At 41.5% G+C, this 22,100-nt stretch overlaps 1 protein-coding gene across 5 annotated transcripts in view; it reads left to right on the plus strand.

The window, feature by feature from the left end:
* The window catches only part of fbxo8 (F-box protein 8), a 56,745-nt gene extending 40,054 nt beyond the window's left edge, over positions 1-16,691 (plus strand). For 4 of the 5 annotated variants that reach the window (XM_079998601.1, XM_079998604.1, XM_079998602.1 and 1 more), the window contains exons 5-9: positions 1,680-1,806; positions 12,056-12,174; positions 12,308-12,436; positions 14,702-14,898; positions 15,119-16,691. In XM_079998601.1, the coding sequence (XP_079854727.1) occupies positions 1,680-1,806; positions 12,056-12,174; positions 12,308-12,436; positions 14,702-14,898; positions 15,119-15,306 (760 nt within the window). In that variant the 3' untranslated portion in view covers positions 15,307-16,691. The remainder of the gene's footprint in view (positions 1-1,679; positions 1,807-12,055; positions 12,175-12,307; positions 12,437-14,701; positions 14,899-15,118) is intronic. The other variant, XM_079998605.1, reaches the window with a different exon arrangement.
* Positions 16,692-22,100: the final 5,409 nt, after the last annotated feature.

Consider the following 22,100-nt stretch of genomic DNA (forward strand, 5'->3'; position numbering starts at 1 on the left):
GTGATGTCACAGCGCCGATTATGAGATAAAGAAATTAGGCCCAGACAATGCATATAACGGCTAGTACGTGGCACCAAACTACACTATTCATGGGGCGCAAAATCTTGTGTCTGCTTAATTTTGAAGAGACAGAACACCCCCTGTCTGGCAGCTGTGAGAAGTGAAACTACCAGGAACCTAAACTTAAGAAGTAAGTGGGGCTTAGAGTGGCTACCTTACTTCACAGATCCTTGTTGGTGTCGTTGAACAGAACGAGGACGACCACCGAGACGGGTCTAAGGAACAGTCTCGCTGAACTGTCCCTGCTGATCCTCACTTCAATCTTCATTACATTCCTTTTCGTCACTGGGAAAGGTTTTTGTAACGAGGCCAAGAGGCCATTCATTACTCTTGGCTTAGTTGTCCCACAGTAGGACAACTAGGGATGTGACGGTATGAAATTTCAAAGTACTGTATCTACCAAAACACCTTAGTATACATTATTTCACTGTACTAATTTAATTTTTATTATTCCCCCCCCTTTGTTTCCTGTATATTCAATTCAAAAAAAAGTTTATATTAAAAAAGAAAAACTCATGATAAAGCCTCCCATGTGGCCCAGCACAGGAAGGGGCATGTCAGGGCTCAAATTCACAGGAGAGCCAAAATAAGGCAATATATCATAATCCGACTTATTTGCAAAATCGAAGATGTAAACTTTAATTCACCTCACCTTATGTTGCCTTAGAAATTTCCAGAAGCCCCGTTCCGCCGTGCTTGTTTACACTCCCTCCCATGACTGCAAGTAACATAATGCACCATATCGTAAAAGATTGCTGTAAAGCAGTGCTTCTGCTGCCGCTGTATACCAAGATGGCGGAATGCGTCTGCTAAGGTGAGGGTGAATTAAGTTCAAGAGAATATTTGTCACATACATATACATACAGTCATACATATATGCAGTGAAATGTCATGACACCCGGTGAATTAAAGTTTACATCTTCAATTTTGTAACATCAATTTATACCGTGGGCATGGTATTACAGGGAAAGGCTTACAGTTCAGAACGTGGTTTCTTGATACGCCTTAAGATGGTATACCGTTACATCCCTAAGGACAACATCCCCTTTCTACATGTTTGGCCTTTCATTTCTCAAGATGTGTTGTCGCTGCAGATCGCAGATATGGAGTCTGGGGATGGACTGAGCCAACATGTCCTGGGCTCTTTTTAGCAAGGTAACTGCCTCGGTTGCATTGGAGAATGATTTCAACCTATCATTCATGTAGAAGTGCTGTACCATAAACTGACTTGCTTCAGCCCCATACTTCTTTTGTGCCTCTATGGTGGTCCTCTTCATCCGTAGATAGCCACTGCCAGGGAGTGGCAGTTTCCAAAGATGTCGACCTTCATGCAAACCTCCGTCACTTCGTTGTCCAGATGGTAGTCATGAAACCACAGGAAGTGAAGAAAGTCATGGTGATCTTCCCTGACCAAGAAGCTATTGAACATCTGCTGAATGTCAAACACGATCGCAGCTGGTTCAGTCCTGAATCGAACAAGACCCTATATATATTTTTTTTTTTTTTAATATACTGTATATATATTTAGAGAGAGAGAGAGAGAGAATATACTGTAGGAGTCATCCTCGGTTGGGTTTCATAATATGCTATTTCTGTCCATCTGTCTGTCTATTCACCAGGCTGTGTAAGTCTACATGGGGTCACTGCTCAATCTATAACCAGAGGCTTCCAACTGGTTTCTCCTACAGGAGGCTGTATCTGCAGCTCGATGAAGGCAGCCTGACATTTAATGCCAACCCACAAGAGGTCATTATACACATACTCACACAAGCATGCAATGTTTACTGTAAATCAGGCCCCATTTTTTTCCCTTTACTTGAATTTTGGGCACTGTAAGGGAGAAATGTAAAATAATGTAGACAAGCTATTTAGTCAAATATTGATAAATTTGTTTTATGTTAACAGCTAGGAAGTTAAGCCTGACACAACACTAAAAGCAAATTTGTCATTAATGTGCTTCTTCTGTTTCCATGGTGCACTAGAAGCAGTAGTGTTGAAGCGTTTTTTGTTTTTTGTTTTATCATGATGGGTAGGCCTGTGTGTAAAAGTTTAGAAACCCTGTCAGGTAGTACTTTGTAACTCATCCTTTGCCAAATTCAACAGCTTACAAACGCTTGCTGTTAGTAGTCAGCCGATTAATCGGTCAGCTGATTATTCGGGCGGATATCTGTCATTTTGCCATAATCTGCATCAACCGATGCCTGCGCTCACGAGGCCAATAAACAAAAAATGTCTGCAGACTAGTGATGTCAAAAACTATTGTCTTTTTTCTATTCATCTAGATTCTGAATATTAAATGGTTTCAATACTCATTTTCCACACTATCTATACACTGGTACCAGCTGCGCTTTCTCGCTATCTCCTTTCCTACAGCGAGTTGACACGCACAGGGCTGCTGTGCCAAGTGCCCCATCTCCTTTCACCCGCTCACAGTGTAGACTGAGCGCAGCAGAGAGATGATGTCATCAAGTGACCACGATTACTCTTAAAGGGACAGTGCAGGCTTTTATCAGTGTTTCCATCATTACATTACATTACATTACATTGTTCCACCATTCTTACTTGTAGATCACTTATAGTTTGGAAATCTCTTTTGGCCTTCTTTGGCCCTGTATGAGATCTTGCCACAGATTTTCAATAATATTCAAGTCTAATGATTTTTTTCCTGGAGGTACTTCATGGTTGATTTTGAGGTACACTTTTGGTCTTTCTGGAATGCCAAACCTCTCTTCAACATTGTCTTCTAGAATTTCTTCACATGTGATGGAATCTGTTCTTCGTTCTACCCGTACAATGTTTCCTGTGCCTCCTGCTGCCACACAACCCAAAAGTATAATGGGCCCATTTCAATGCTTGACAGTTGGCAAGGTGTTCTTTAAAAATCCTTCACCTCTTATCTCCAAACATACCTTCTTTGGTTGTGACCACGCATTGTTCCAAAAGGTTTCAGGTTTCTCTTTTGTGTACGACAGACTCTCATTTTGTGTTAAGAGCCTTCTGTCAAATCCACCATGGATATCTTTCTTGGCTAAAATGTGTTGTATTGTCCGCTACTGTTTGAGCAGTGATGTGTGTTTTTCTGGGCATATCTCACCACATTTCAGACCTGTTTATGATGGAATCTTTCATAGTAACAGTCACCATAGTCTGATCTTTCAGAGGGCATGGAGTGACCTCAGAAGAAGTAGTTCAACCCAGTCTGTGCATTAGTAATAGTCTTTTAAAACATGAACAATGAATAATGTAGGCGGGTTCCTCAACTTTTGCACAGGGCCATTTTCGTTTTTTTGTTACAGGATGGTTCAAATTGTGGGAGTAAAACGAGTCATTTCGCGGGAGTTTTGACGCTCCAAAAAAATGAGCCACCATTTTACAGGGGAAAAAATATTTTTGGGTTCCTGTCGGACCCGGTTGTGATAACACTGTTTGACCACTATGTCAAATTGGCTTCAAAGCCCAGCTCTGTTCCTGGGATCTCAGAAGAAGCGCTCAACCAATCAGAGCTACTCTCACTGAATCATGACTCACAAGTTGACAGCCGAGTATCGAATCATCGTTACTCACTCGCATCCACTGAACCAACAAGTTCCACCCACTCCCAGTCCCCACATATTTACACCATTAGGCCACTATTATTCTAGAGGAAAATTATCCATATCATTGTGATAATAATCTGAAAGACCAAGAGTTCTCAAAGGAAAAACATTTGTTTTTAATTAGTTTTAATTTAATTTTAATCTTATGATCAATCAGAATCAAGTAGTTGTAAACCACTAAAAGGGAACAAATTAAAATTCATGGACAGTTAGTGACTGTCATTGCAGCATAGAAATTGTGGGTGAGTGATTGAGTGATCTCGTGCAGCCCGAGTCAGATCTTCAGCCCTGGGCAGGGAGAGCGAATACTGAGTGAGTGAGTGACTCGGGTTGCAAATCACTCACTCACTCAGACCAATCACCTTGAGGCAGGGCGGGCTGGGAGAGTAAGTACTGAGTTGAAACAAGCGGCAAAGTGGTTTGTTTTTTCACAGGGCTACGTTTATACAGTAATTAATTTGATATATTTCCACAAGTAGCATTATTATTATATATTATTAAATATTATTATATAATAAGAACAGTGTGAGTGACTAGCTAGTAGCAGGTAGGAGGGGCGTGTCAGTGGAGCGATAGTGGAGACGAGGACTCTTCACTCCCAAATCAGTAAAAAGAGTTGTTTGTTTCAAACCATTCGTTCAAACACGGACATCACTACTTCTAATGGCTACTTTCAGCAGGATAATGCTCCATGTCACAAAGCACAAATCATCAAGCTGGTTTAACAGACATGACAATGACTTCAGTATATCCCAATGGCTTCCACAGTCACCAGATTTCAATCTAATAGAGCACCTTTGGGATATGGTGGAATGGGAGATCAGTAGCATGAATGTGTAGCCAATAATTCTGCAGCAACTGGGTGATGCTATCATGTGGCCATGGGCAAACATGGGTCAGAAGGAATGTTTCCTGCACCTTGTTGAATAAATGCTACAAATAATTAAGGCTGATCTGGTGGGTGGGTGGGGGGTACACCAGTACACCATTCTCATACTCTACCCAGTACGAGAATGGTGTACTGTCGTGTTCAAAATTTCCAAATACGGAATGATGTGATGAAACTGGAACTTTGGGCTACGGAGAGTTGATTGGACGGTTTTAGAATCTAACAAAAAAAAAAAAACGTATACGTCGACGTAGTGAGTCCTAAGCTGCGTGTCTCATCTGGCAAACATCTCATCCAGGAGTCTGCCGAAACCTTGTTTCCTCATCACTTTGTTACAAACGACACACCCCCTTTTGTGGCGCCGTGTCTCCTTTGTTATTTCCCATCCCCCGAGTATCTAGTTTCAGACTCCCCGCTGTGTGTGCGCCAGATTAACTGATTCAGTGCCGGTTTCTAACTGGTTGCGTAGTTACACCCAGTGTCTTTATACATGTTTTAATTTTGGCTCTGACTGATCAATGAAACTGTATTTCATAATTACCCACAATATGAATGATAGTAATGTACATAAATAAATCCATGTAATGTATACTGTAGTATACACACATATAGTTTTGCTATCGAGGATTAGTTCAATATGTAATGTTATAGTTATAGTAGTATAGTTATATGTAGTATGTTATAGTTATAGTATATGTATATATTTATATATATTTTTTCTCACAATTCCCTCCTTGGACACCATCAGGTGTCCACAACAAAATATGTATAATACAATGAAACAATTCTGCATAGCATGATGTGCACAGTGCATGCCTCCAGGAGTGATTGGCAGGGAAAACCCCATTTGTCTCAGCAGGAAAACCTGCCAACATCCGTATTATTGAACGTGCGAATGGCATTCACTCAGCACCCAGACCATTTACAATAAAAGAGCAAACTGGTACAGAGTAATTTCTTAGGAGCAGTGTCTCCCTGGGTGTGATACTGGATCTCGCAGCTTTTTAGCTCTTAACTTATGCGAGGTGTGCTGACTTCGCCGTTGTGATCTTTCTCTCTTGAACCCTGGTCAACTAGATGCAGTCATCGTGGACGAGGATGTCGGGGTCCTGGTGCTGGGGAAAAGGGGTCCATATCTACAGCAACATAGGTGTCGCCACCTTCCTCCTGTCTCAATGCCATGTACGCTTGTATTTCTGGTTTTCCCAACGCAGTCATGATGCATTTTTCACTAGAGTACAAATGCATGGTATACAACAACATCCACATACAATTAACAGAGCAACAATGATAGCAACGTTGATTAAACATGATAAAATGAGGCCTTTTCATTTGGAAAACATAGTCGAACCAACCAGTGATGTGACCATCTATTCCTGCATTTTCTTTTAGTTATATGCTAAGTGAGCGGAGTAGAAATTCCTCCTACTGGTTCCTGTGTTTATGAACACATTGCTCCATGCCCCACAATTAATATGGGTATCTTTGACCTCGTCCAGCCACTAGTCACTCGTTAGTCTGGGTTTGGTGGACCACCCATATTTCTTATTCCACTGGTACTGCTCTTACCCTGTGGAATCACACTTTATTATGAAACAGGAATCATCTTTGAATGCCAGGATTTGTCCTTCATAGGCCTAAATGACGAGAACTGTTTCTTTCATTTGGCCCCACTCTGCGACCTTTGTCTTATACTGGTCATACGATAATTGGGGTCCCACTTGGTAAGAATAGGTATACTGTGTAGGGTCCAGGACTTCCACTAGGGTAAAACAAAAACAAAAAACAAAAAAAATATTATTATTTATTTATTTATTTATTTTTTTACATGGTTAATTACAGAATGCTTGTGTCTTTCAGCTGGATCCTCGTTTCTGTGAGAGTTCTTGCGGGTGGGGTGGCAGCGGCACAGTGGGAGAGGTGGTGCCAGAGAGCACCAGTTTTACCTTTGACCTTTACTGCATGTGAGGTGGCCAACACTACCTCCCAAGGTCCAGTCCACCTTGGCTCAGGCCACTTTAGTTTGTGGACCTTGATGTGGACCCAGTTTCCGGGGCTGACCACCACAAGTGTTGGGCAGTCTGGGGCAGTGTTCTTGACCTGTGAATACAAAACTCGAGATACTGCGGTTAGTGCTTTGACATATTCAGAAAAACCTTCCTGGAAATCATCAAAAGCGGGTGATTTAGCTGGTAGTTTGTGAGGACCTGGCATGGGGCAGCCTGTAATATCTCGTGTGGGCTGAGATGTGTCTGACAATTGGGAGAGACTCGCATGGACATTAATGCTAGGGGCAGGGCATCTACCCACGTTAGTTTAGTTGTTTTTGTGATGTTCTCTAGTGACATACTGAGTTGCTGTTTTGTCTCTACCAGCACCTTGGCCATTTTTTCTTTCAACGTCTGGTTTGCCCTTTCCACTAGGCCTTGTGACTGGGGGTGATACACTGAACATATCTATGGGAGATACCTAATGCCTGTTCTACCTGTCTGAGTTTGTTGCTGGTAAAATGAGATCCATTGTCCGAGCAGATAACTGTGGGGTAACCCCACCGAGGAATGAGTTCTTTCCTTAACCATTTAATCACTGATTCTGCATCCTCTCTTTATGGGACTGCCTCTACCCATTTGGAGAATCTATCTACCATCACAAGTAGGTATCTGTACCCTTGCACTCTGTTGTCCCTGCCCATGTCTGTAAAATCTATGCATATTTCTCTGAAGGGGTAGGGCGGCACTGGGAATGTTCCCAAAGGTCCTTGGTAGACTGTCTTCTTATTTAGCCTGTGACAGACTACGCATTCTGCAATATGGTTGGCCACCATTTCCTCCAGGTAGGGATGCCACCAGTCCTGTTTGAGCCTGTTGGTGGTTCTTTTGGGGCCTTCATGAGTCTGTCGATGTACGTCCTTGATGAGGTAGACCAGGAGTGCGGCTGGTGCTACTGGGCGCCCATCGTGGCTTCTCCATAGGCCGCTGGTGAATGTGGCTCCTTTCTTCTGCCACTGCGAGTGTTTGTACCGTTTCGCTTCTTTCTGCACTTCTTTCAAATGTTCCTCTGACAAATTGAGGGCGTTGTCTTCAGTTAATACAATCATCATTGCTGCACTTTCTTTTAGGTACCCTCCTGCTTCTTTTGCTGCTGTGTCGGCTGCGTTGTTGTCAGCGGTGACGTTTGAATTTCCTTTGGAGTGTCCTTTGCATTTGATGATCTGGATTTTTCGGGGGAGATGTATAGCTTCCAGGAGGGCGAGTACGAGGTCTTTGTGTTTTACCGGGGCTCCCGCTGATGTTTGGAGTCCTCTTTTCATCCATATGGCTGCCTCCACGTGAGCTGCAGCGTAGGCTGAGTCGGTGAATATGTTTGCATTTTTTTTTTTTTGCGATTTTTAATGCTTCCACCAGGGCGTGGAGTTCTGCTTTTTGTGCTGATACTGGTTGTTCAATCATCCCACTTCTTAGGGTGACGTGGTGTCCATTAATTTGTTGAACGACTGCGTATGATGCTCTATTTCCCTCTTCTCCTTTGAAACAACAACCATCTATAAACAGGACAATTTCTGCATCGGGGTCAGATGTTCCATCCAAGTCTGTGTGGCACTTTGCTTCCAGTTTCATGAGTTGTACGCAGTCATGGGTGCCATCTGCATACTGTAGTCCGTCGGCCATGTTGATTCCATCGGCTGTGTACGAGACATTGTTTCTTTCCAGGGTGTCATGCAAGCGCATCTCGCGTTTTGGTGTGGTTAAGGTGAAATCCGTTAGATCGAGGTAGGATTTGACTCCATGAGTGGTATGCAAGATGGTGGGGTGGTAGAAAGTAATGTGGTCGGTTTTCCGTAGGGGGTGTGCGATGGCAGCCATGTGTCGTCCACATCCGCAGAGTCCATGTTCCATTGTGTTGAGTTTGCAACTGTGCTAGGCCAGGATCGCACGCTCACCGCGACGAGGCTGCCAGAGCACAGCGTTGACAATTCCGTGCTTTTCAGTAACATCCAAATGTAACGAGGAAGAGTAGTCTTGGGCGCATAGGTGTTGGCCTTTCCCATGAGTTGTTTCAATCTTATGAACGCTTCCTCCGCACTTGTTGTCCAGTTGAGTGGTGCCTTGAGGTTCCGATGGCCAGCTTCCGCAATGCGTTCGCGTAGAGGAACAGTGTGGTCCACATAATCAGCTATGTGGTGTCTGCTATAGCCAGTGAGTCCCAGGAATGCTAGCATTTGCTGCACAGTGGTGGGTTTAGGGTACTGGAGCATTGCCTGTTCCGGGTTGATGTATCTCTTATCTCCCGCGATCCTTTTTCCAAGGAATACCACTTTTGTGCGGCAGACCTGTGCTTTTTCTTTCTTGATTTTGTACTACGGGGGTAGGTGTAGGTGTGGGCTGGCTTCGGGTCTTTTGTTTTTCCTTGGGTTGTTGTTTGGCTGTAGCATCGGCAGGGGGCGCTATGTGATGAACATGCGTTGTGTTGGCATCCACTGGTAGTGGGCGACATCTTCCAGTCAGTGTGACAGCTGCGGGGCTAACCCTTGTGGTACATTTATTTTTTCCTTTCTTTTTGTGGTTTGTAGGACTGGCAGGTGGATTCGTCGTCCTCTGTATTAGAGGAGAGAAACGCTGTTCTGCTGTTGCTTCAGGTGTGTGCTCGTTCTTAGTGTTTTAGGGAGGGGGTGGGTTCCGATGTGTTTCTTCATCGGCCAGCAGGGAGGTGTAGAGGGAAGGGGTGGTGTGCGGTTCGAGTGGGGTGTGACCTTGGGGGATGGGTTCGGGGAGGGGCGGTAACTTGTCTTCTTGTGGGGGCCAGGGTTCCTTCTGGGCTTCTACCATTGCCATGATTGCGGCATTTTTGATTCTTTTGCAACGTTCGACAATCATTTCCGCTCGAATCCATGCCGTTATTATGTGCTGAACCAGCGCCCATCGTGCACCCTGCTTGTTTAACTTGCGCTTTCCAGCCCCCATTAATCCAGGGTTGTTTTTTGCATCCACTTCCGCTTTAGCCAGCAGTCTTTTTTCTTCCTCCATCACCTTGGTGCGGTTTTCTGCTGTCGGGGTAGAGTCTTTCAGCCATCACCCTGCTTTGATCCATTTTTCTTCATTTTTATGGAATTTCCCAGTTTCTCGAGCATGGAACTTTGGCTCTGTTCTTTTCTTGAGCTCAGCTACAGCTTCATTACGAATCTCAATGGTGCCGGATCTGGGGGATGACGTCTTTTACATTATGTTTTTGAATGGCCGGAGAACAAAAGACATCGGGAAGAAGGGGGAGGGGGAAACTTCAGATGTTCGGATCTCAATGTGTTTCTGGTGCAGCTACACCACTGGTGGTCGTATAGGTGATTAAGTACAGTTTTTTTTGTTTTTTTTTTATAATTCTCCCCTTTTATCCAAGGGAATTTGAGGAGGTTTTCATACACACACACACACACACACACACAAAATCTCTATCACACCCACACAGACTCTCTCAAACACACCCTCTCTCAAACACACAGACTCTCTCAAACACACACACACACGCAGTCTCTCTCACATACACACATACACACGGTACCTCTCTTTACACACACATGCGGTACCTCTTTTCACACCCACACGTGGTACCTCGTTGCGCACACTCTCACTCACACAGCCGGCAATACTATTTTACGCTAAGTCAAGTGAATTCGGCCTTTAACCCTTTAATATTTGGTTTCTCTATGAACCAGGCCTTTAACCCCTAAATGCTTGGCTTTTTAACTATAAAAATAATGCCGGGCCCTCACCCTTAAATGCTTGGCTTCTTTGCTATTTAAAGAATGCCGGGCCTTTCACCCTTAAACAAAATTATCAACTATCGACTACCCTTCTGAAGCCTGAGTTTAACATTTTTCATCGCCAGACATCCCTCAGTTTAGGCACACTGGAGGTCCTTTCAACAACCGGGCCTAAACGGGATTCGGAATTACTTTGCGAGTTAAATACTGTTCATCACCAAAACGTTGCTAAGTTTAGGCATACTGGATGAATTCTCAATAAAGGGGCCCAAACGTTATGTGGAATTACTACGCAAGTTAAACACACAGCCGCTTCGAAGGGGGGGTTCCTAACCCATTCTCTTAACTTACTTTACTACCGTTCTCATCAAACAATCCAATTTCTCCTCTCCACAATATTTAACAATTATTATTCATGCATCATTCAACAATACATTCCCAAAACCACAAAGTTGTTCGTCCAGCCTTCAACAGTACAACATTTCCACCTAAAATATTCCTATCTAATCTATGCAGACTTCATGAAATGGCTCTGCTCACCTTTTAGCAGGTACCCATGGAAGTATCGCCAACGTTCAGGCTTTCGGAACTCCTCTGCAGTCTTGTAATGGGATCACGTCAGGGTCACCAATTTGTCGTGTTCAAAATTTCCAAATCCGGAATGATGCGATGAAACTGGAACTTTGAGCTACGGAGAGTTTATTGGACGGTTTTAGAATCTACCAAAAAAAAAAACAACTTATACGTTGATGTAGTGAGTCCTAAGCTGCGTGTCTCATCTAGCAAACATTTCACCCAGGAGTCCGCCGAAACTTTGTTTCCTCGTCACTTTGTTACAAACGACACACCCCGTGGGGCAGTCTCTCCTTTGTTATTTCCCATCCCCAAGTATCTAGTTTCAGACTCCCCGCTGTGTGTGTGCCAAATGAACTGTTTCAGTGCCGGTTTCTAACTGGTTGCGTAGTTACACCCAGTGTCTTTATACATGTTTTAATTTTGGCTCTGAATGATCAATGAAACTGTATTTCATAATTACCCACAATATGAATGATAGTAATGTACATAAATAAATCAATGTAATGTATACTGTAGTATACATTACATAGTTCAATCTGTAATGTTATAGTAGTATAGTTATATGTAGTATGTTATAGTTATAGTAAATGTACATATTTATATATATTTTTTATCACAGTACCCAATAAAGTGGCCACTGAGTATATAATGGTGGGTGTGTATTGTTGTTATGTTTTGGTCAGGGATTCTGATTAGAATTGCCTTCTTGACGCTTGCAGAAAATCAAAAACCTGGCATTTTTGCTCTCTACGAAACACTAGGATTGTGTGGCTGACAATGAAAACAGTTGGTACATTTGGATATTAAATGATGCGCATCAAAATCGCTTTTTGTGCGTGTCAGCCTCAAAATAACCCAGAGTAAACTAGGCTAAACAATGACATATTGTGAGGAGGAAAGGGAATGTCTAGGAAATGTCTAAGAAAAACAAGCTTCTCGGTTTAAACCTGAGTGCTCTGAAAATAGGTGTGTGTGTGTGTGTGTGTGTGTGTGTGTGTGTGTGTGTGTGTGTGTGTGTGTGTGTGTGTGTGTGTGTGTGTGTGTGTGTGTGTGTGTGTGTGTGTGTGTGTGTGTGTGTGTGTGTGTGCGTGCGTGCGTGCGTGCGTGTATTATGGGTACTTTAGAAATCCACTTAGAAGACATCTGATCACCCCACTCTCTGTCTGTGTTTCCATCTAGGGTATCAGTTATTTCATGTCTAAAGGTATTCTGCTGGACCGTCCCACAGAGCTTGCCAAGTTCATTTTCTACACCAGACGACTCAACTGGAAGATGCTGAGGATTTATCTGGATGAGCGGTACACACACGCACACACTTAAATATAACAGAATGTCAGGCAAAAAGCACAATATTCATATTGTTAACTCATAGATTCAAAGCTTTTCAACCCAGGCCGTAAAATGTTGGTTCTGTGCTCTGCATGGGCGTAGAGTGGCCCTCCATCATCGCTCTGTGCCTGTGGCTGGCCGCTGCGGGTCGGGTGTCTTCTGGTGCTGGGGCACAAACTCGGCATCGACCAAACAGGTGCAGGCAGTGGTAGCCAACCTGCAGCTCTGGAGGTGCATGCAGCTCTTTAACCCCTCCCCATCCCCAACTACAATTATGTTATTTTATTTTGTTGTAATGTTTTTTAATCAGATTGACAGTTACCGTTGACTAGTGAACAGCGGCTGTGTGTTCTTTTTTCCGCTAGCTAGCTAGCTATCACTACAAGAAGTAGGCCTAATCTAGGCTAGGCTACATTAATGGCTTCCAAAAAAAAAAAAGTTTCAGAAGAAAGCCGAGAATTGATAGTCGAGAATAATACTTTGACAGAATAATTTGCCTTCATAGCCAACGCTTCTGGTTTTCCAGTATGTTTGATCTGTGGACACACTTTTTTTTTTCTTTTTTTGCACCTAATAATTCTTTGAATGCCCATTCAGTTTTGTTTGTAATAAATAAAAAACCCAAAAAGATGATTTACAAACTGTTGCCACTATTATTTTTGGAAATATCAGGCGGAGGTAGGCTCTTTATTTTCTGTTTTCCTTTGCACTTTATATAGATTAAATATTAGTATTATCATCAGTCATTAATATTGAGCTGCAGCGATACACATTGGTAAAATGAAGGGAAAACAGCCAGAGCTTGTTTATCAGTAATGCGAGGGTCACTCCACCAGCGACTAGGGGCACTGAATGAAGCTACTGTAAGTCACTCTTGCCTTGTCGCCAGGTTTCTGTGCCCCTGTCTTTTGTGGGCGTGTCAGCTCAAAATCGACTGGCTGTCGTGGGTGCGCCAAACATTGCAAACCTCTCTCCCTTTCCATATTTAATATATATTATATAGATAGCTGTGTGCTTTTTTAAAATTATTTAAATGGTGTAGCTGTTTACTTAGAAAAATAAATACTATAAAAAAATATTCACATGTGAGCAAAATATCTTATTAATGCAATATCAAGTGGTGATGCCCTGTGAGTTGGTTTTCATAAAAAAGGATAAATATCATTACCTACTATATATTTTATTTGTATTACTGTGTATACAGCTTTGACCTATTCATTACCTAGGATGACTGACATGATAAGAACACTATAGGACATAATAAGAACGCTATAAGAACGCAATTTTTTCCTATTGGAAAAATTTGGTATCATGTAGTCTTTCCATTGATCCCATAAAATAAAGAATTGTCCTTATTGGAGAAACATAAAATAATGTGTTCCGTATTTTATCAATAGCTTAAAGAATGTTTTTCATAAAAAAAAGAAATACAATATGAAACATGAACAATGAACAATATGATTTGGTGGTCAGGTCGTCCATTTTCCAAACATCAGCACATCTCCTCTCCTATTGGCTCTCCTCCTTGCATAAAGTTGAAGTCTGCTCAACTTTCCTTGTCGCCTAGCTACATTTAAAATAAATTGCAGCCTGTTGCTTTTCCATGCATGTGCGCCGACTGTTTGAATGACAAATGGCTCTTCCTGTACCAAAGGTTGCTGACTCCTGGTCGAGGGTTTGCGCGATGGGTGGGGTGTGAGCGATTTGGGGCAACTGTGGCGGGTGGCTGTGATCTTGCACGCGACGTATCTCTTGCAATCACGGGGTGTAGCCTGTGGGGTTGTAGGTTGCTGTGGAGCCTTTCTGCTGCTCAGAGGCACAATTATAGGTTTTTTATCTTGTATTCCACTATTAATTGGGCAACAATTGCGTACACACACATATACAGACACATGCACATGCACACACTGTCAGCATCTGCCTCAAGTAGTCCCTTGAGCATTCTCCTGATTTTGTCTCTTTTTCCTTTATTGCTGTACTTGTGACTTAACTGTTGTTCCAATTGTATTGTCAATTTAATTTTGTTTTGTGAAATACTTTTTGTTTGTTTCTACATTTCACTTGTGGTGATTAACCCTCTTTTGAAGAAAGCAATGATGACTAGCTGTTTAGTTTAGTTTAACCCACATTTACCCCAACCCCTCTCTCCATGAAGAAACCACATGTCACAGGGCTGGTACCCACTACACCCAGTGCTTTTAAAAAATGAGTATTTTAAACAAAACAGAGCAAATAAATGGGTTCAAAGGCCTGGGTTGTAAAATTGCGACACTATCCTTTAAGAATTTATATTTCAGGCTGTATACTGTATAATGTTCATTTGTGCTTGGTGGAATGGTAGAAAGAATCTATTACCCTTAGGCTTTTTCCCCAGGCTGAGTAGACATACCCTATAGCCTTACCCGGCCTATCGGTTTTCCCATTCCACTTTTCTAGTTTTAACGAGATCCTCCCTCCGCCATCTGCGGTCCTCCCTCTGCTTCCCTCCTTTTTTAGGCGTGATGTATTAGATGAGCTGGTGACCCTGCATAACTTCAGAAATCAGTTCCTGCCCAATGCCCTGAGGGATTTTTTCAGACACATCCACGCTCCAGAGGAGAGGGGGGAGTACCTGGAGACCCTCATCACCAAGTTCAGCCAACGGTTCTGTATCTGCAACCCTGCTCTGGTCAGAGAGCTGGGCCTTAGCCCCGGTTAGGACACAGACGCATGCACGCACACACACACAGACACATAGATATTAGGTGGAGGATGAACAGTTTCGGAAAAATGTAATTTAAATTATTTTTACCAATGTTTTTACAATCTTTTATGAAAGTCACAACTTTTACAATTTTAATTATTAATTTGTAATAAATCAACCCGCTGACAGTTTGACCTAGGAACTGAGGTGGATATATTCTTCTTCTGCAGATGCGGTCTACGTCCTCTGCTACAGTCTGATCCTGCTGTCCATCGATCTAACCAGCCCACATGTCAAAAACAAAATGTCCAAGAGGGAGTTCATCAGGAACACACGACGGGCAGCACATAATGTCTCAGACGACTTTGTCGGCCACCTCTATGACAACATCTACTTAATTGGCCACGTAGCTGCCTAGTCCACCCACTTTCCTGTTGGCTGTTCAACCGCCATTACATTGCACTGAAGAATATACACTGGCGATGGAGGTTTCTGCATAGGCCCTGAATGTATGTATTAACGCTTCTAAAAAAGGGTGCTTTGAAAAGGCTATATCCATGTCATTTAAAGTACGGGAGGAAAAACCATTTGTCTGCAAGATTCACCACCCCACTGTGAAGACAAGCACCCATAACACTGTGTAGGACGTAGGACATGAACTATCACTAACTTGAGTTGAACTGAATTAATTTGAAACAATTCACAACCAAGGTATCCCAGGAAATGGATTCTTCAAATACTCGCAGAAACCCTGAAGAGAAGCCCTTGATACTGCACTAATGGATGGACGAGGTATACAAAAACCCTGTGGATTAGTCATGACTGACACACTGATTCCTTAATGGACGGAAGTATTCATCGGTATCCAGCAAGCATGTATCCCCGAAATGGAGGTGAAAAATCGCTACTATAAAAGACTTTGGTGACGTGAAGACCCAAAGTACAGTCTGAATCTAAAGAAGCAGGAATAGTCTAGACTATCTAGAGCACTGGTTCCCTACACCAAATTTGTTCTCAAGATATAGTCTTTTTTGTCTTTCTTTAATTTTCCTTATTTTTTTGGCTCCCAGGAGGCATCTGCACCTTAACATGTTAACGTGTTCTTTATGAAGCGATGAGAAACAGTGATGCAATACGCATGGGAGTCGGATGAGAACGCAGGTTCACAGTGGTGTGATATTTTTTAGTCTAGATGTGAAGCAGTAGCAAAGGCACCTTTTTTAATTAGATTTATATGTTTTTGTTTTATAAAAAATTGACTTTGTCATAATTTTTTGCAATGTGTTTTATGAATCTATTTTTGATAAACTGAAAGAACTTAAAGGCATCAAGACCCAGCCTGTCTTTGGTATCCCCTGTAAGGGGGACCACACCCCGCTTTGGAAGCACTGGTCTAGATAACCATTACATTAATCAGATCTCGGTACTTACTAAAAGTAAAAGTACTAAATGGCACTTTTATGAGAAGCAGTAGTCATATGACTATCTAGTCGGTTTCCTGTTTTCTCTTATGAAATTGTTATCACAGCCAGAAAATCAACTGATTTTAAAACCCAAGTAGTATGTGTCAACAATGGCAAAAAAGGCAGGTGTTAATTTATTAACTTATTGAAAGTTTTAAATCACCATCGCATCAGCTCTAGTGGTACTCAGAGACAGTTGGCCCCACAGGGGTTATGGGGTCATTGGTCATTGGTAATTGGTAATTTCCTCATCTTCAATTTGCACACAAAAATTGTGAATTGCAAATTGGAAGTAAGTAAGGTCCAAGCGACAACCAGCAACAGAACACGATTCTCAGGGTGTTTGTTGGGAAGGGAACAATTTAGAGAAAAGGTTTTTACTTTCAGTTTGCTCTCGTGGATCTATTCCATTTGGATGTGAAATAAGAGTCTCACGCGGCCTGTGGTGTCCAGTGTCTTGTTCTCCTTTCTCACCACTTCCTTTGCTTTGAAAATTAAAGAGAAAAAAATTATACTCTTGATTACCGGCACAAGCCGTCATTATGGATGTTGGTGTGAGAGTAAACTGCATTGGCCGGCTGTCTGCATTCTGTGAAATCTGACCATGTTGTGTGTGAGGTGAGGTCACACTTAAATGTTTTTAAGAGAGCTATAGTAAATATTTACTGAACACTGTCTAAATACAAAATAACACAACACAAGGTGTAAATGGGGCTTCAAGAATAGGTTTGCCACTTTTCACCCCAGGCCTTATTAAAATGTTGTTTCATAGCACAACTTTGGCTAATACTCTTACTACTGAGAAACTTCACGCTCTGCTGCAGTTTTTCACTTTGGTGAAATGCAGTCCAACAGGGCAAGCATTTAAGCCTTAACAAACAGGAAGTGCACAGTATAGTCTGGACATTTTTTATACATTACACCAAAAACAAATGTCCAATATCATGCTTTGGATGCGCTGTAGAAATTGCAGGAAGTAGTTATAAATATAAAATATAATATGATATAAAACATGTAAAAATAAACGGTTATAAATGATGGGAACCAACATTTTCATAAAGACTGGGTTGAAAAATAGCAAACCTATCCTTTAGCATTCAGTCAGCCTTGCAATGTCATATTCCTAGTTTGTATGCCTCAAATCTCTGGGATTGGTGTTTTCATTCAGAGTGCCTCAACAAAATAATACATTATTTATTTAATCAAGGTGCTCTAAATAATACTACCTGGTCACAAGTACTCCTTTATGTTCGAGCTATGGTTTTTAAACATGCACTATGTGTTGGATGGATTCTATTACCATGTAAAATGCTTCTGATTTAAAGCCGCGGATACATTTATTTTAAGGTTGTTCCAAAACGAAACTATAAGATTGACCAGTTACTCAACAAATAGCCTTTGAGTGATGATCAGAACAACACAAAAACTGTAACGGGTGTGGTTAGGACCCAATTGCAGCACAAAGACAGGCAGGGATATTTGGTAAGGTCTTTTATTTGCAGAGCAGATGGAAGACAGGCAGGGGGCAGGCAGGATACGTCATCAGGGACAGGTAGATGAAGGCAGAGATCATGACAAAAACGTGACAAAATATTTTAACGTGTGGGATAATATATGTAAACTAGTTCCGCCAAGTTCACCCACAGACATTGAAAAATATATATAGGTAGTCTCCAATGTAAACAGCACATTAAGTATGCTATGTTATACAACACTACAATACCACAGCGGGCACACGTGTTCTTTGGAGAAAGGTTGGGGCTTAGTCTTAGTCCTGAATAGCTAATGCTACTAGTTACTAACATGCTTATTATATTTTCATGATAATAATGGGTTCGAAATGAGCCAAGTAACCCACCGATCTCCACGCTCAACAAGCGGAAAAAGAAGGACCACTTGATTCCTGTCCCTGGGATGTCCGGTGTCAACTATGAATACTCACCAGACTGGTGATTATTATAAACAATATTCCAACTATCTTTCTGCATTAACATAACACACATATTCTCAAGAACCTGAATGGCAAGTGTCCAAGGAAGCTTGTAGATCAATATTTTGTGCGCTGCTTACTGATACATTTTTAGTTGGTTAGTCCAATCAATTCAGTATCATTTATTGTGCATATGAAGAAAAAGGAGTAAGATGAATCTTTGGAGAAGTCTTAATAAAGGCATTTAGCAATATATATGTTGATTGCAATCAGAAATAATGAAATGGTGTTGATACATATGCACCCAATGATATTTAATAAGCATTTTTTTGTTTGCTTAATTCATTAGCATTTTGTATTGGCTTCAACACTTGCTTCAGTGTTGTACATGACCAGGAGCATCAGATTTTCATGAAAAATCGAAATGTATTGTCATGTGTTTTCCTTCATGCACTGACAGGACATCCATGCATCAAGGTTTTGCCTGTCATTGGTGTTGATGAAACAGTTCGTGACATCCCATATGACACAGAGCCACCAGCGGTTGAGGCTCCAGACATTGTACCACTGAGCTTCCCAACGCCACAATGGTTGCTTAATTATACTGACATTCATTGTATAGGTGGTGGATTAAAACATAAAGAAATATAACACATACACAATCTTCAAAGATCCCAAAAATGAATGTTAAAATAATGGATTAATCAAATATAGGTTTGTGTTGAAAAAAAAAAAAAGTGTCCAACAGACAGCTCACAGGTAAAATGTACCTCAACCTCTCAATTTCTTCTTGTTCACCACACCACAACACATTCATTCATTCAATGAGAAACTGATTGACTGTTTACAAACTTATATTTTCCTCAGCATATCCAAATTTTCCATTTGATATGGCTTTATTGGCATGGTCGAGTAGGTAAGATAGTCTAACATTTGTAGAATATGACAACATAATATATATACTTGACTTTGTGGAGTCCTGCTGCCTCCTGGGAATCATCATCTCCCAGGACCTCAAGTGGGAGCTGAACATCAGCTCCATAATCAAGAAAGCCCAGCAGAGGACGTACTTCCTGCGGCAGCTGATGAAGTTCAACCTGCCAGAGACGATGATGGTGCACTTCTACACCTCCATCATTGAGTCCGTTCTCACCTCCTCCATCACCATCTGGTACGCTGCTGCAACCACCAAGGACAAGGCGAGGACAAGACTGCAGCGTGTCATTCGCTCTGCTGAGAAGGTGATTGGCTGCAATCTACTATCACTCCTTGACCTGTACGCCTCAAGGACCCTGAGGCGTGCAGGTAAGATTGTGGCTGACCCCTTCCACCCCGGACACAAACTGTTTCAAACACTTCCCTCTGGCAGGAGGCTGCGGTCCAACAAGGCCAAAACCTCTCGCCACAAGAACAGTTTCTTCCCATCTGCAACTGGCCTCATCAACAAGCCCCCCCCCCCACTACACCTTAAACTGAATGAGTATGTCTATGTGTTACATTAACGCACATTCCTCATTCTCTGGACTTTTTCCGTGAACATTGCACATACTGTTACACCAAAAAAAAAAACCTGTATACTATATTAACTATAACATACTGTTAGTATATTACATACTAACTATACTGTATATTTCACCAATATTTTACTTATTGCTTTACATTTATGTGTCATGTATGCACCGAACACCAAGATAAATTCCTTGTTCGTGTAAACTTACTTGGCAATTAAGACTATTCTGATTCTGATTCTGATATATCAACAGTTTAGGCTAGGAGACTGGAAAAAGTTAGCAGCACATAACATTAACCACAAGCAGCTTATTAATTTTTAATTCCGTTCTCTTAATTCCATTTCATCCAATGTCGGAATTAGAGAGAGGCTTCCAAATATGATAACACTGGGGCGTGTGATTGTGGAGGTGGTGAAATGAGGATATAATATTTTTAAATATTCAACATAATAGAATTGCATAATAATAAAAATTACTATGATTATTTAATTCAAACAGTTCATACTTATTATGACTGTGTCACCTTTAACATTATTACTGTGATCAGCAGCTATGGGCCCTGTATGTACAGGTCCAGGGGTGCATTGTGGTGCAGGGGCCCTCTTTTTTACCGCAGGGTGATGCACAATGATGGTGGGAGTAAGATCTGCTCTCAGCCTAGTCTTGCCCTTTTTGGTCTTGACAAACTGGTCTGCCTCAAAATGTGCCTTCAGACAGACTGGAGTTTACTTCCCACACACAACAACTCTGTTTGGTCTACCCCTATATATATCCCATAGTGGTTGAAGCACAATATTAGGGGACACTTTATACTTACTGGACATTAATACACTCATTACATATTTAAAAGACAGCTATGCAGATGAGACAACTTTATACAAATTCATTTCATATCAGTAACTGATGCCACTTGTCATATTTAGTTTAAGATCAGCAGTAAAAGCTGTTGAGGATCACAACTAATGAAGTTCCATAACTTATTTTGGGGAACAAAGACCACACCTCAATCCCAAGGCAATTTCCCATCCAAGCCTATATGTGTGTGCCTAACCCTTTCTCCAGTCTAACCCTTTTTATGGCTCTCTCACTCTAGTTCAACACAAGAACCACAGGGGGATTCGATGGAGTCTGAAAACTCCTTGCAATGACATAGCGCCCTCATCCTGAGTCAGAACTCCCTGGGTTTTTTAAGCCTTTCCTTATTCCTTATTTTTAATAAACCAAAACTTAAGCTTCCCAATGGTGTGGTCTTCATTTGTGGGGGGAAAGTGCAAACGCAGTGTTTGAATATGATTACCTCACATATTTTTTAGTTGTTGTAATCTTTAGTGATAGTAAGACTGCTCCAGCTGACTTGAGAAAAATATTTTTTTCTCTTCCATGTCAGGGGGGAAACTGTATGTTAGTAGTGCTTTCTCCGAGCGATTGGAGCATCAACATGCAGCACAGCCATTCTTACAAAGACACCAAAGTTTAATGAGATAACAAGTCTTAAGCATTATGAAAGGTTTATAGAAAATCCTATCCTATAAATAGGCTCAGCTCTCTGGAGAGAACTAAGCATTTCCTGGGTACCATGTTGTGTTGTTGCTTTGTAAGTGCTCCTCTTGTACAACATTGGATCCTCTTGTACAACATTACATTCTTTATTAACTTGAAGTATTTGTCTCCAATTTCCTCTGTAGCCCGTCTATGAACAAAGTTTAGAACAGAATTCGTTTTAACACATACACAAATAACCATGTAGAAATCTAATATAATCTGAATCTTTTCAAACATCCCTTCCCCCTAGGTAGTCTAGGTTAATCAAGGGACGATCAAGCATATTGGACTTCCATTGATGCAATTCTCTCTACAAGGCTCTGGGTTAGGGTTAGAGTTGGCCAATCAGAGACGGAGTAGGGGCCGGTATTCCTAGAATGTGCATGGAGAACCGCCTTGATAATTGGACTGACAGATCACATTTCCATTAGAATTTTGACACCAGAAGAGAATGTTGACAAGTAAATGTAAACGCTATGGACTGGTGGCGCTGTTATGCTGGCACATTGGCACATTGCCAATTGCAAAATGCATTTCCATTTGAATAAAGAGACTAAGAAAAGAAACAGCACAGAAATATGAAATGCAATTGAGTGAGCTTTCATTTTAAAACAACACAGAAATATGAAATGCAATTGATTGAGCTTTCATTTTAATTTCCAAAATTATTCAAACAGAACTGAGGATTACATTGCCACTTTGCATATTAAATTGCCAATTGCAAAATGCATTTTTAAATCGAATGACCAATTTGCACATTGAATTG

Source organism: Zeus faber (assembly GCF_960531495.2).
Source record: "Zeus faber genome assembly, chromosome: 4".
NCBI classification, from domain to species: Eukaryota; Metazoa; Chordata; class Actinopteri; order Zeiformes; family Zeidae; genus Zeus; species Zeus faber.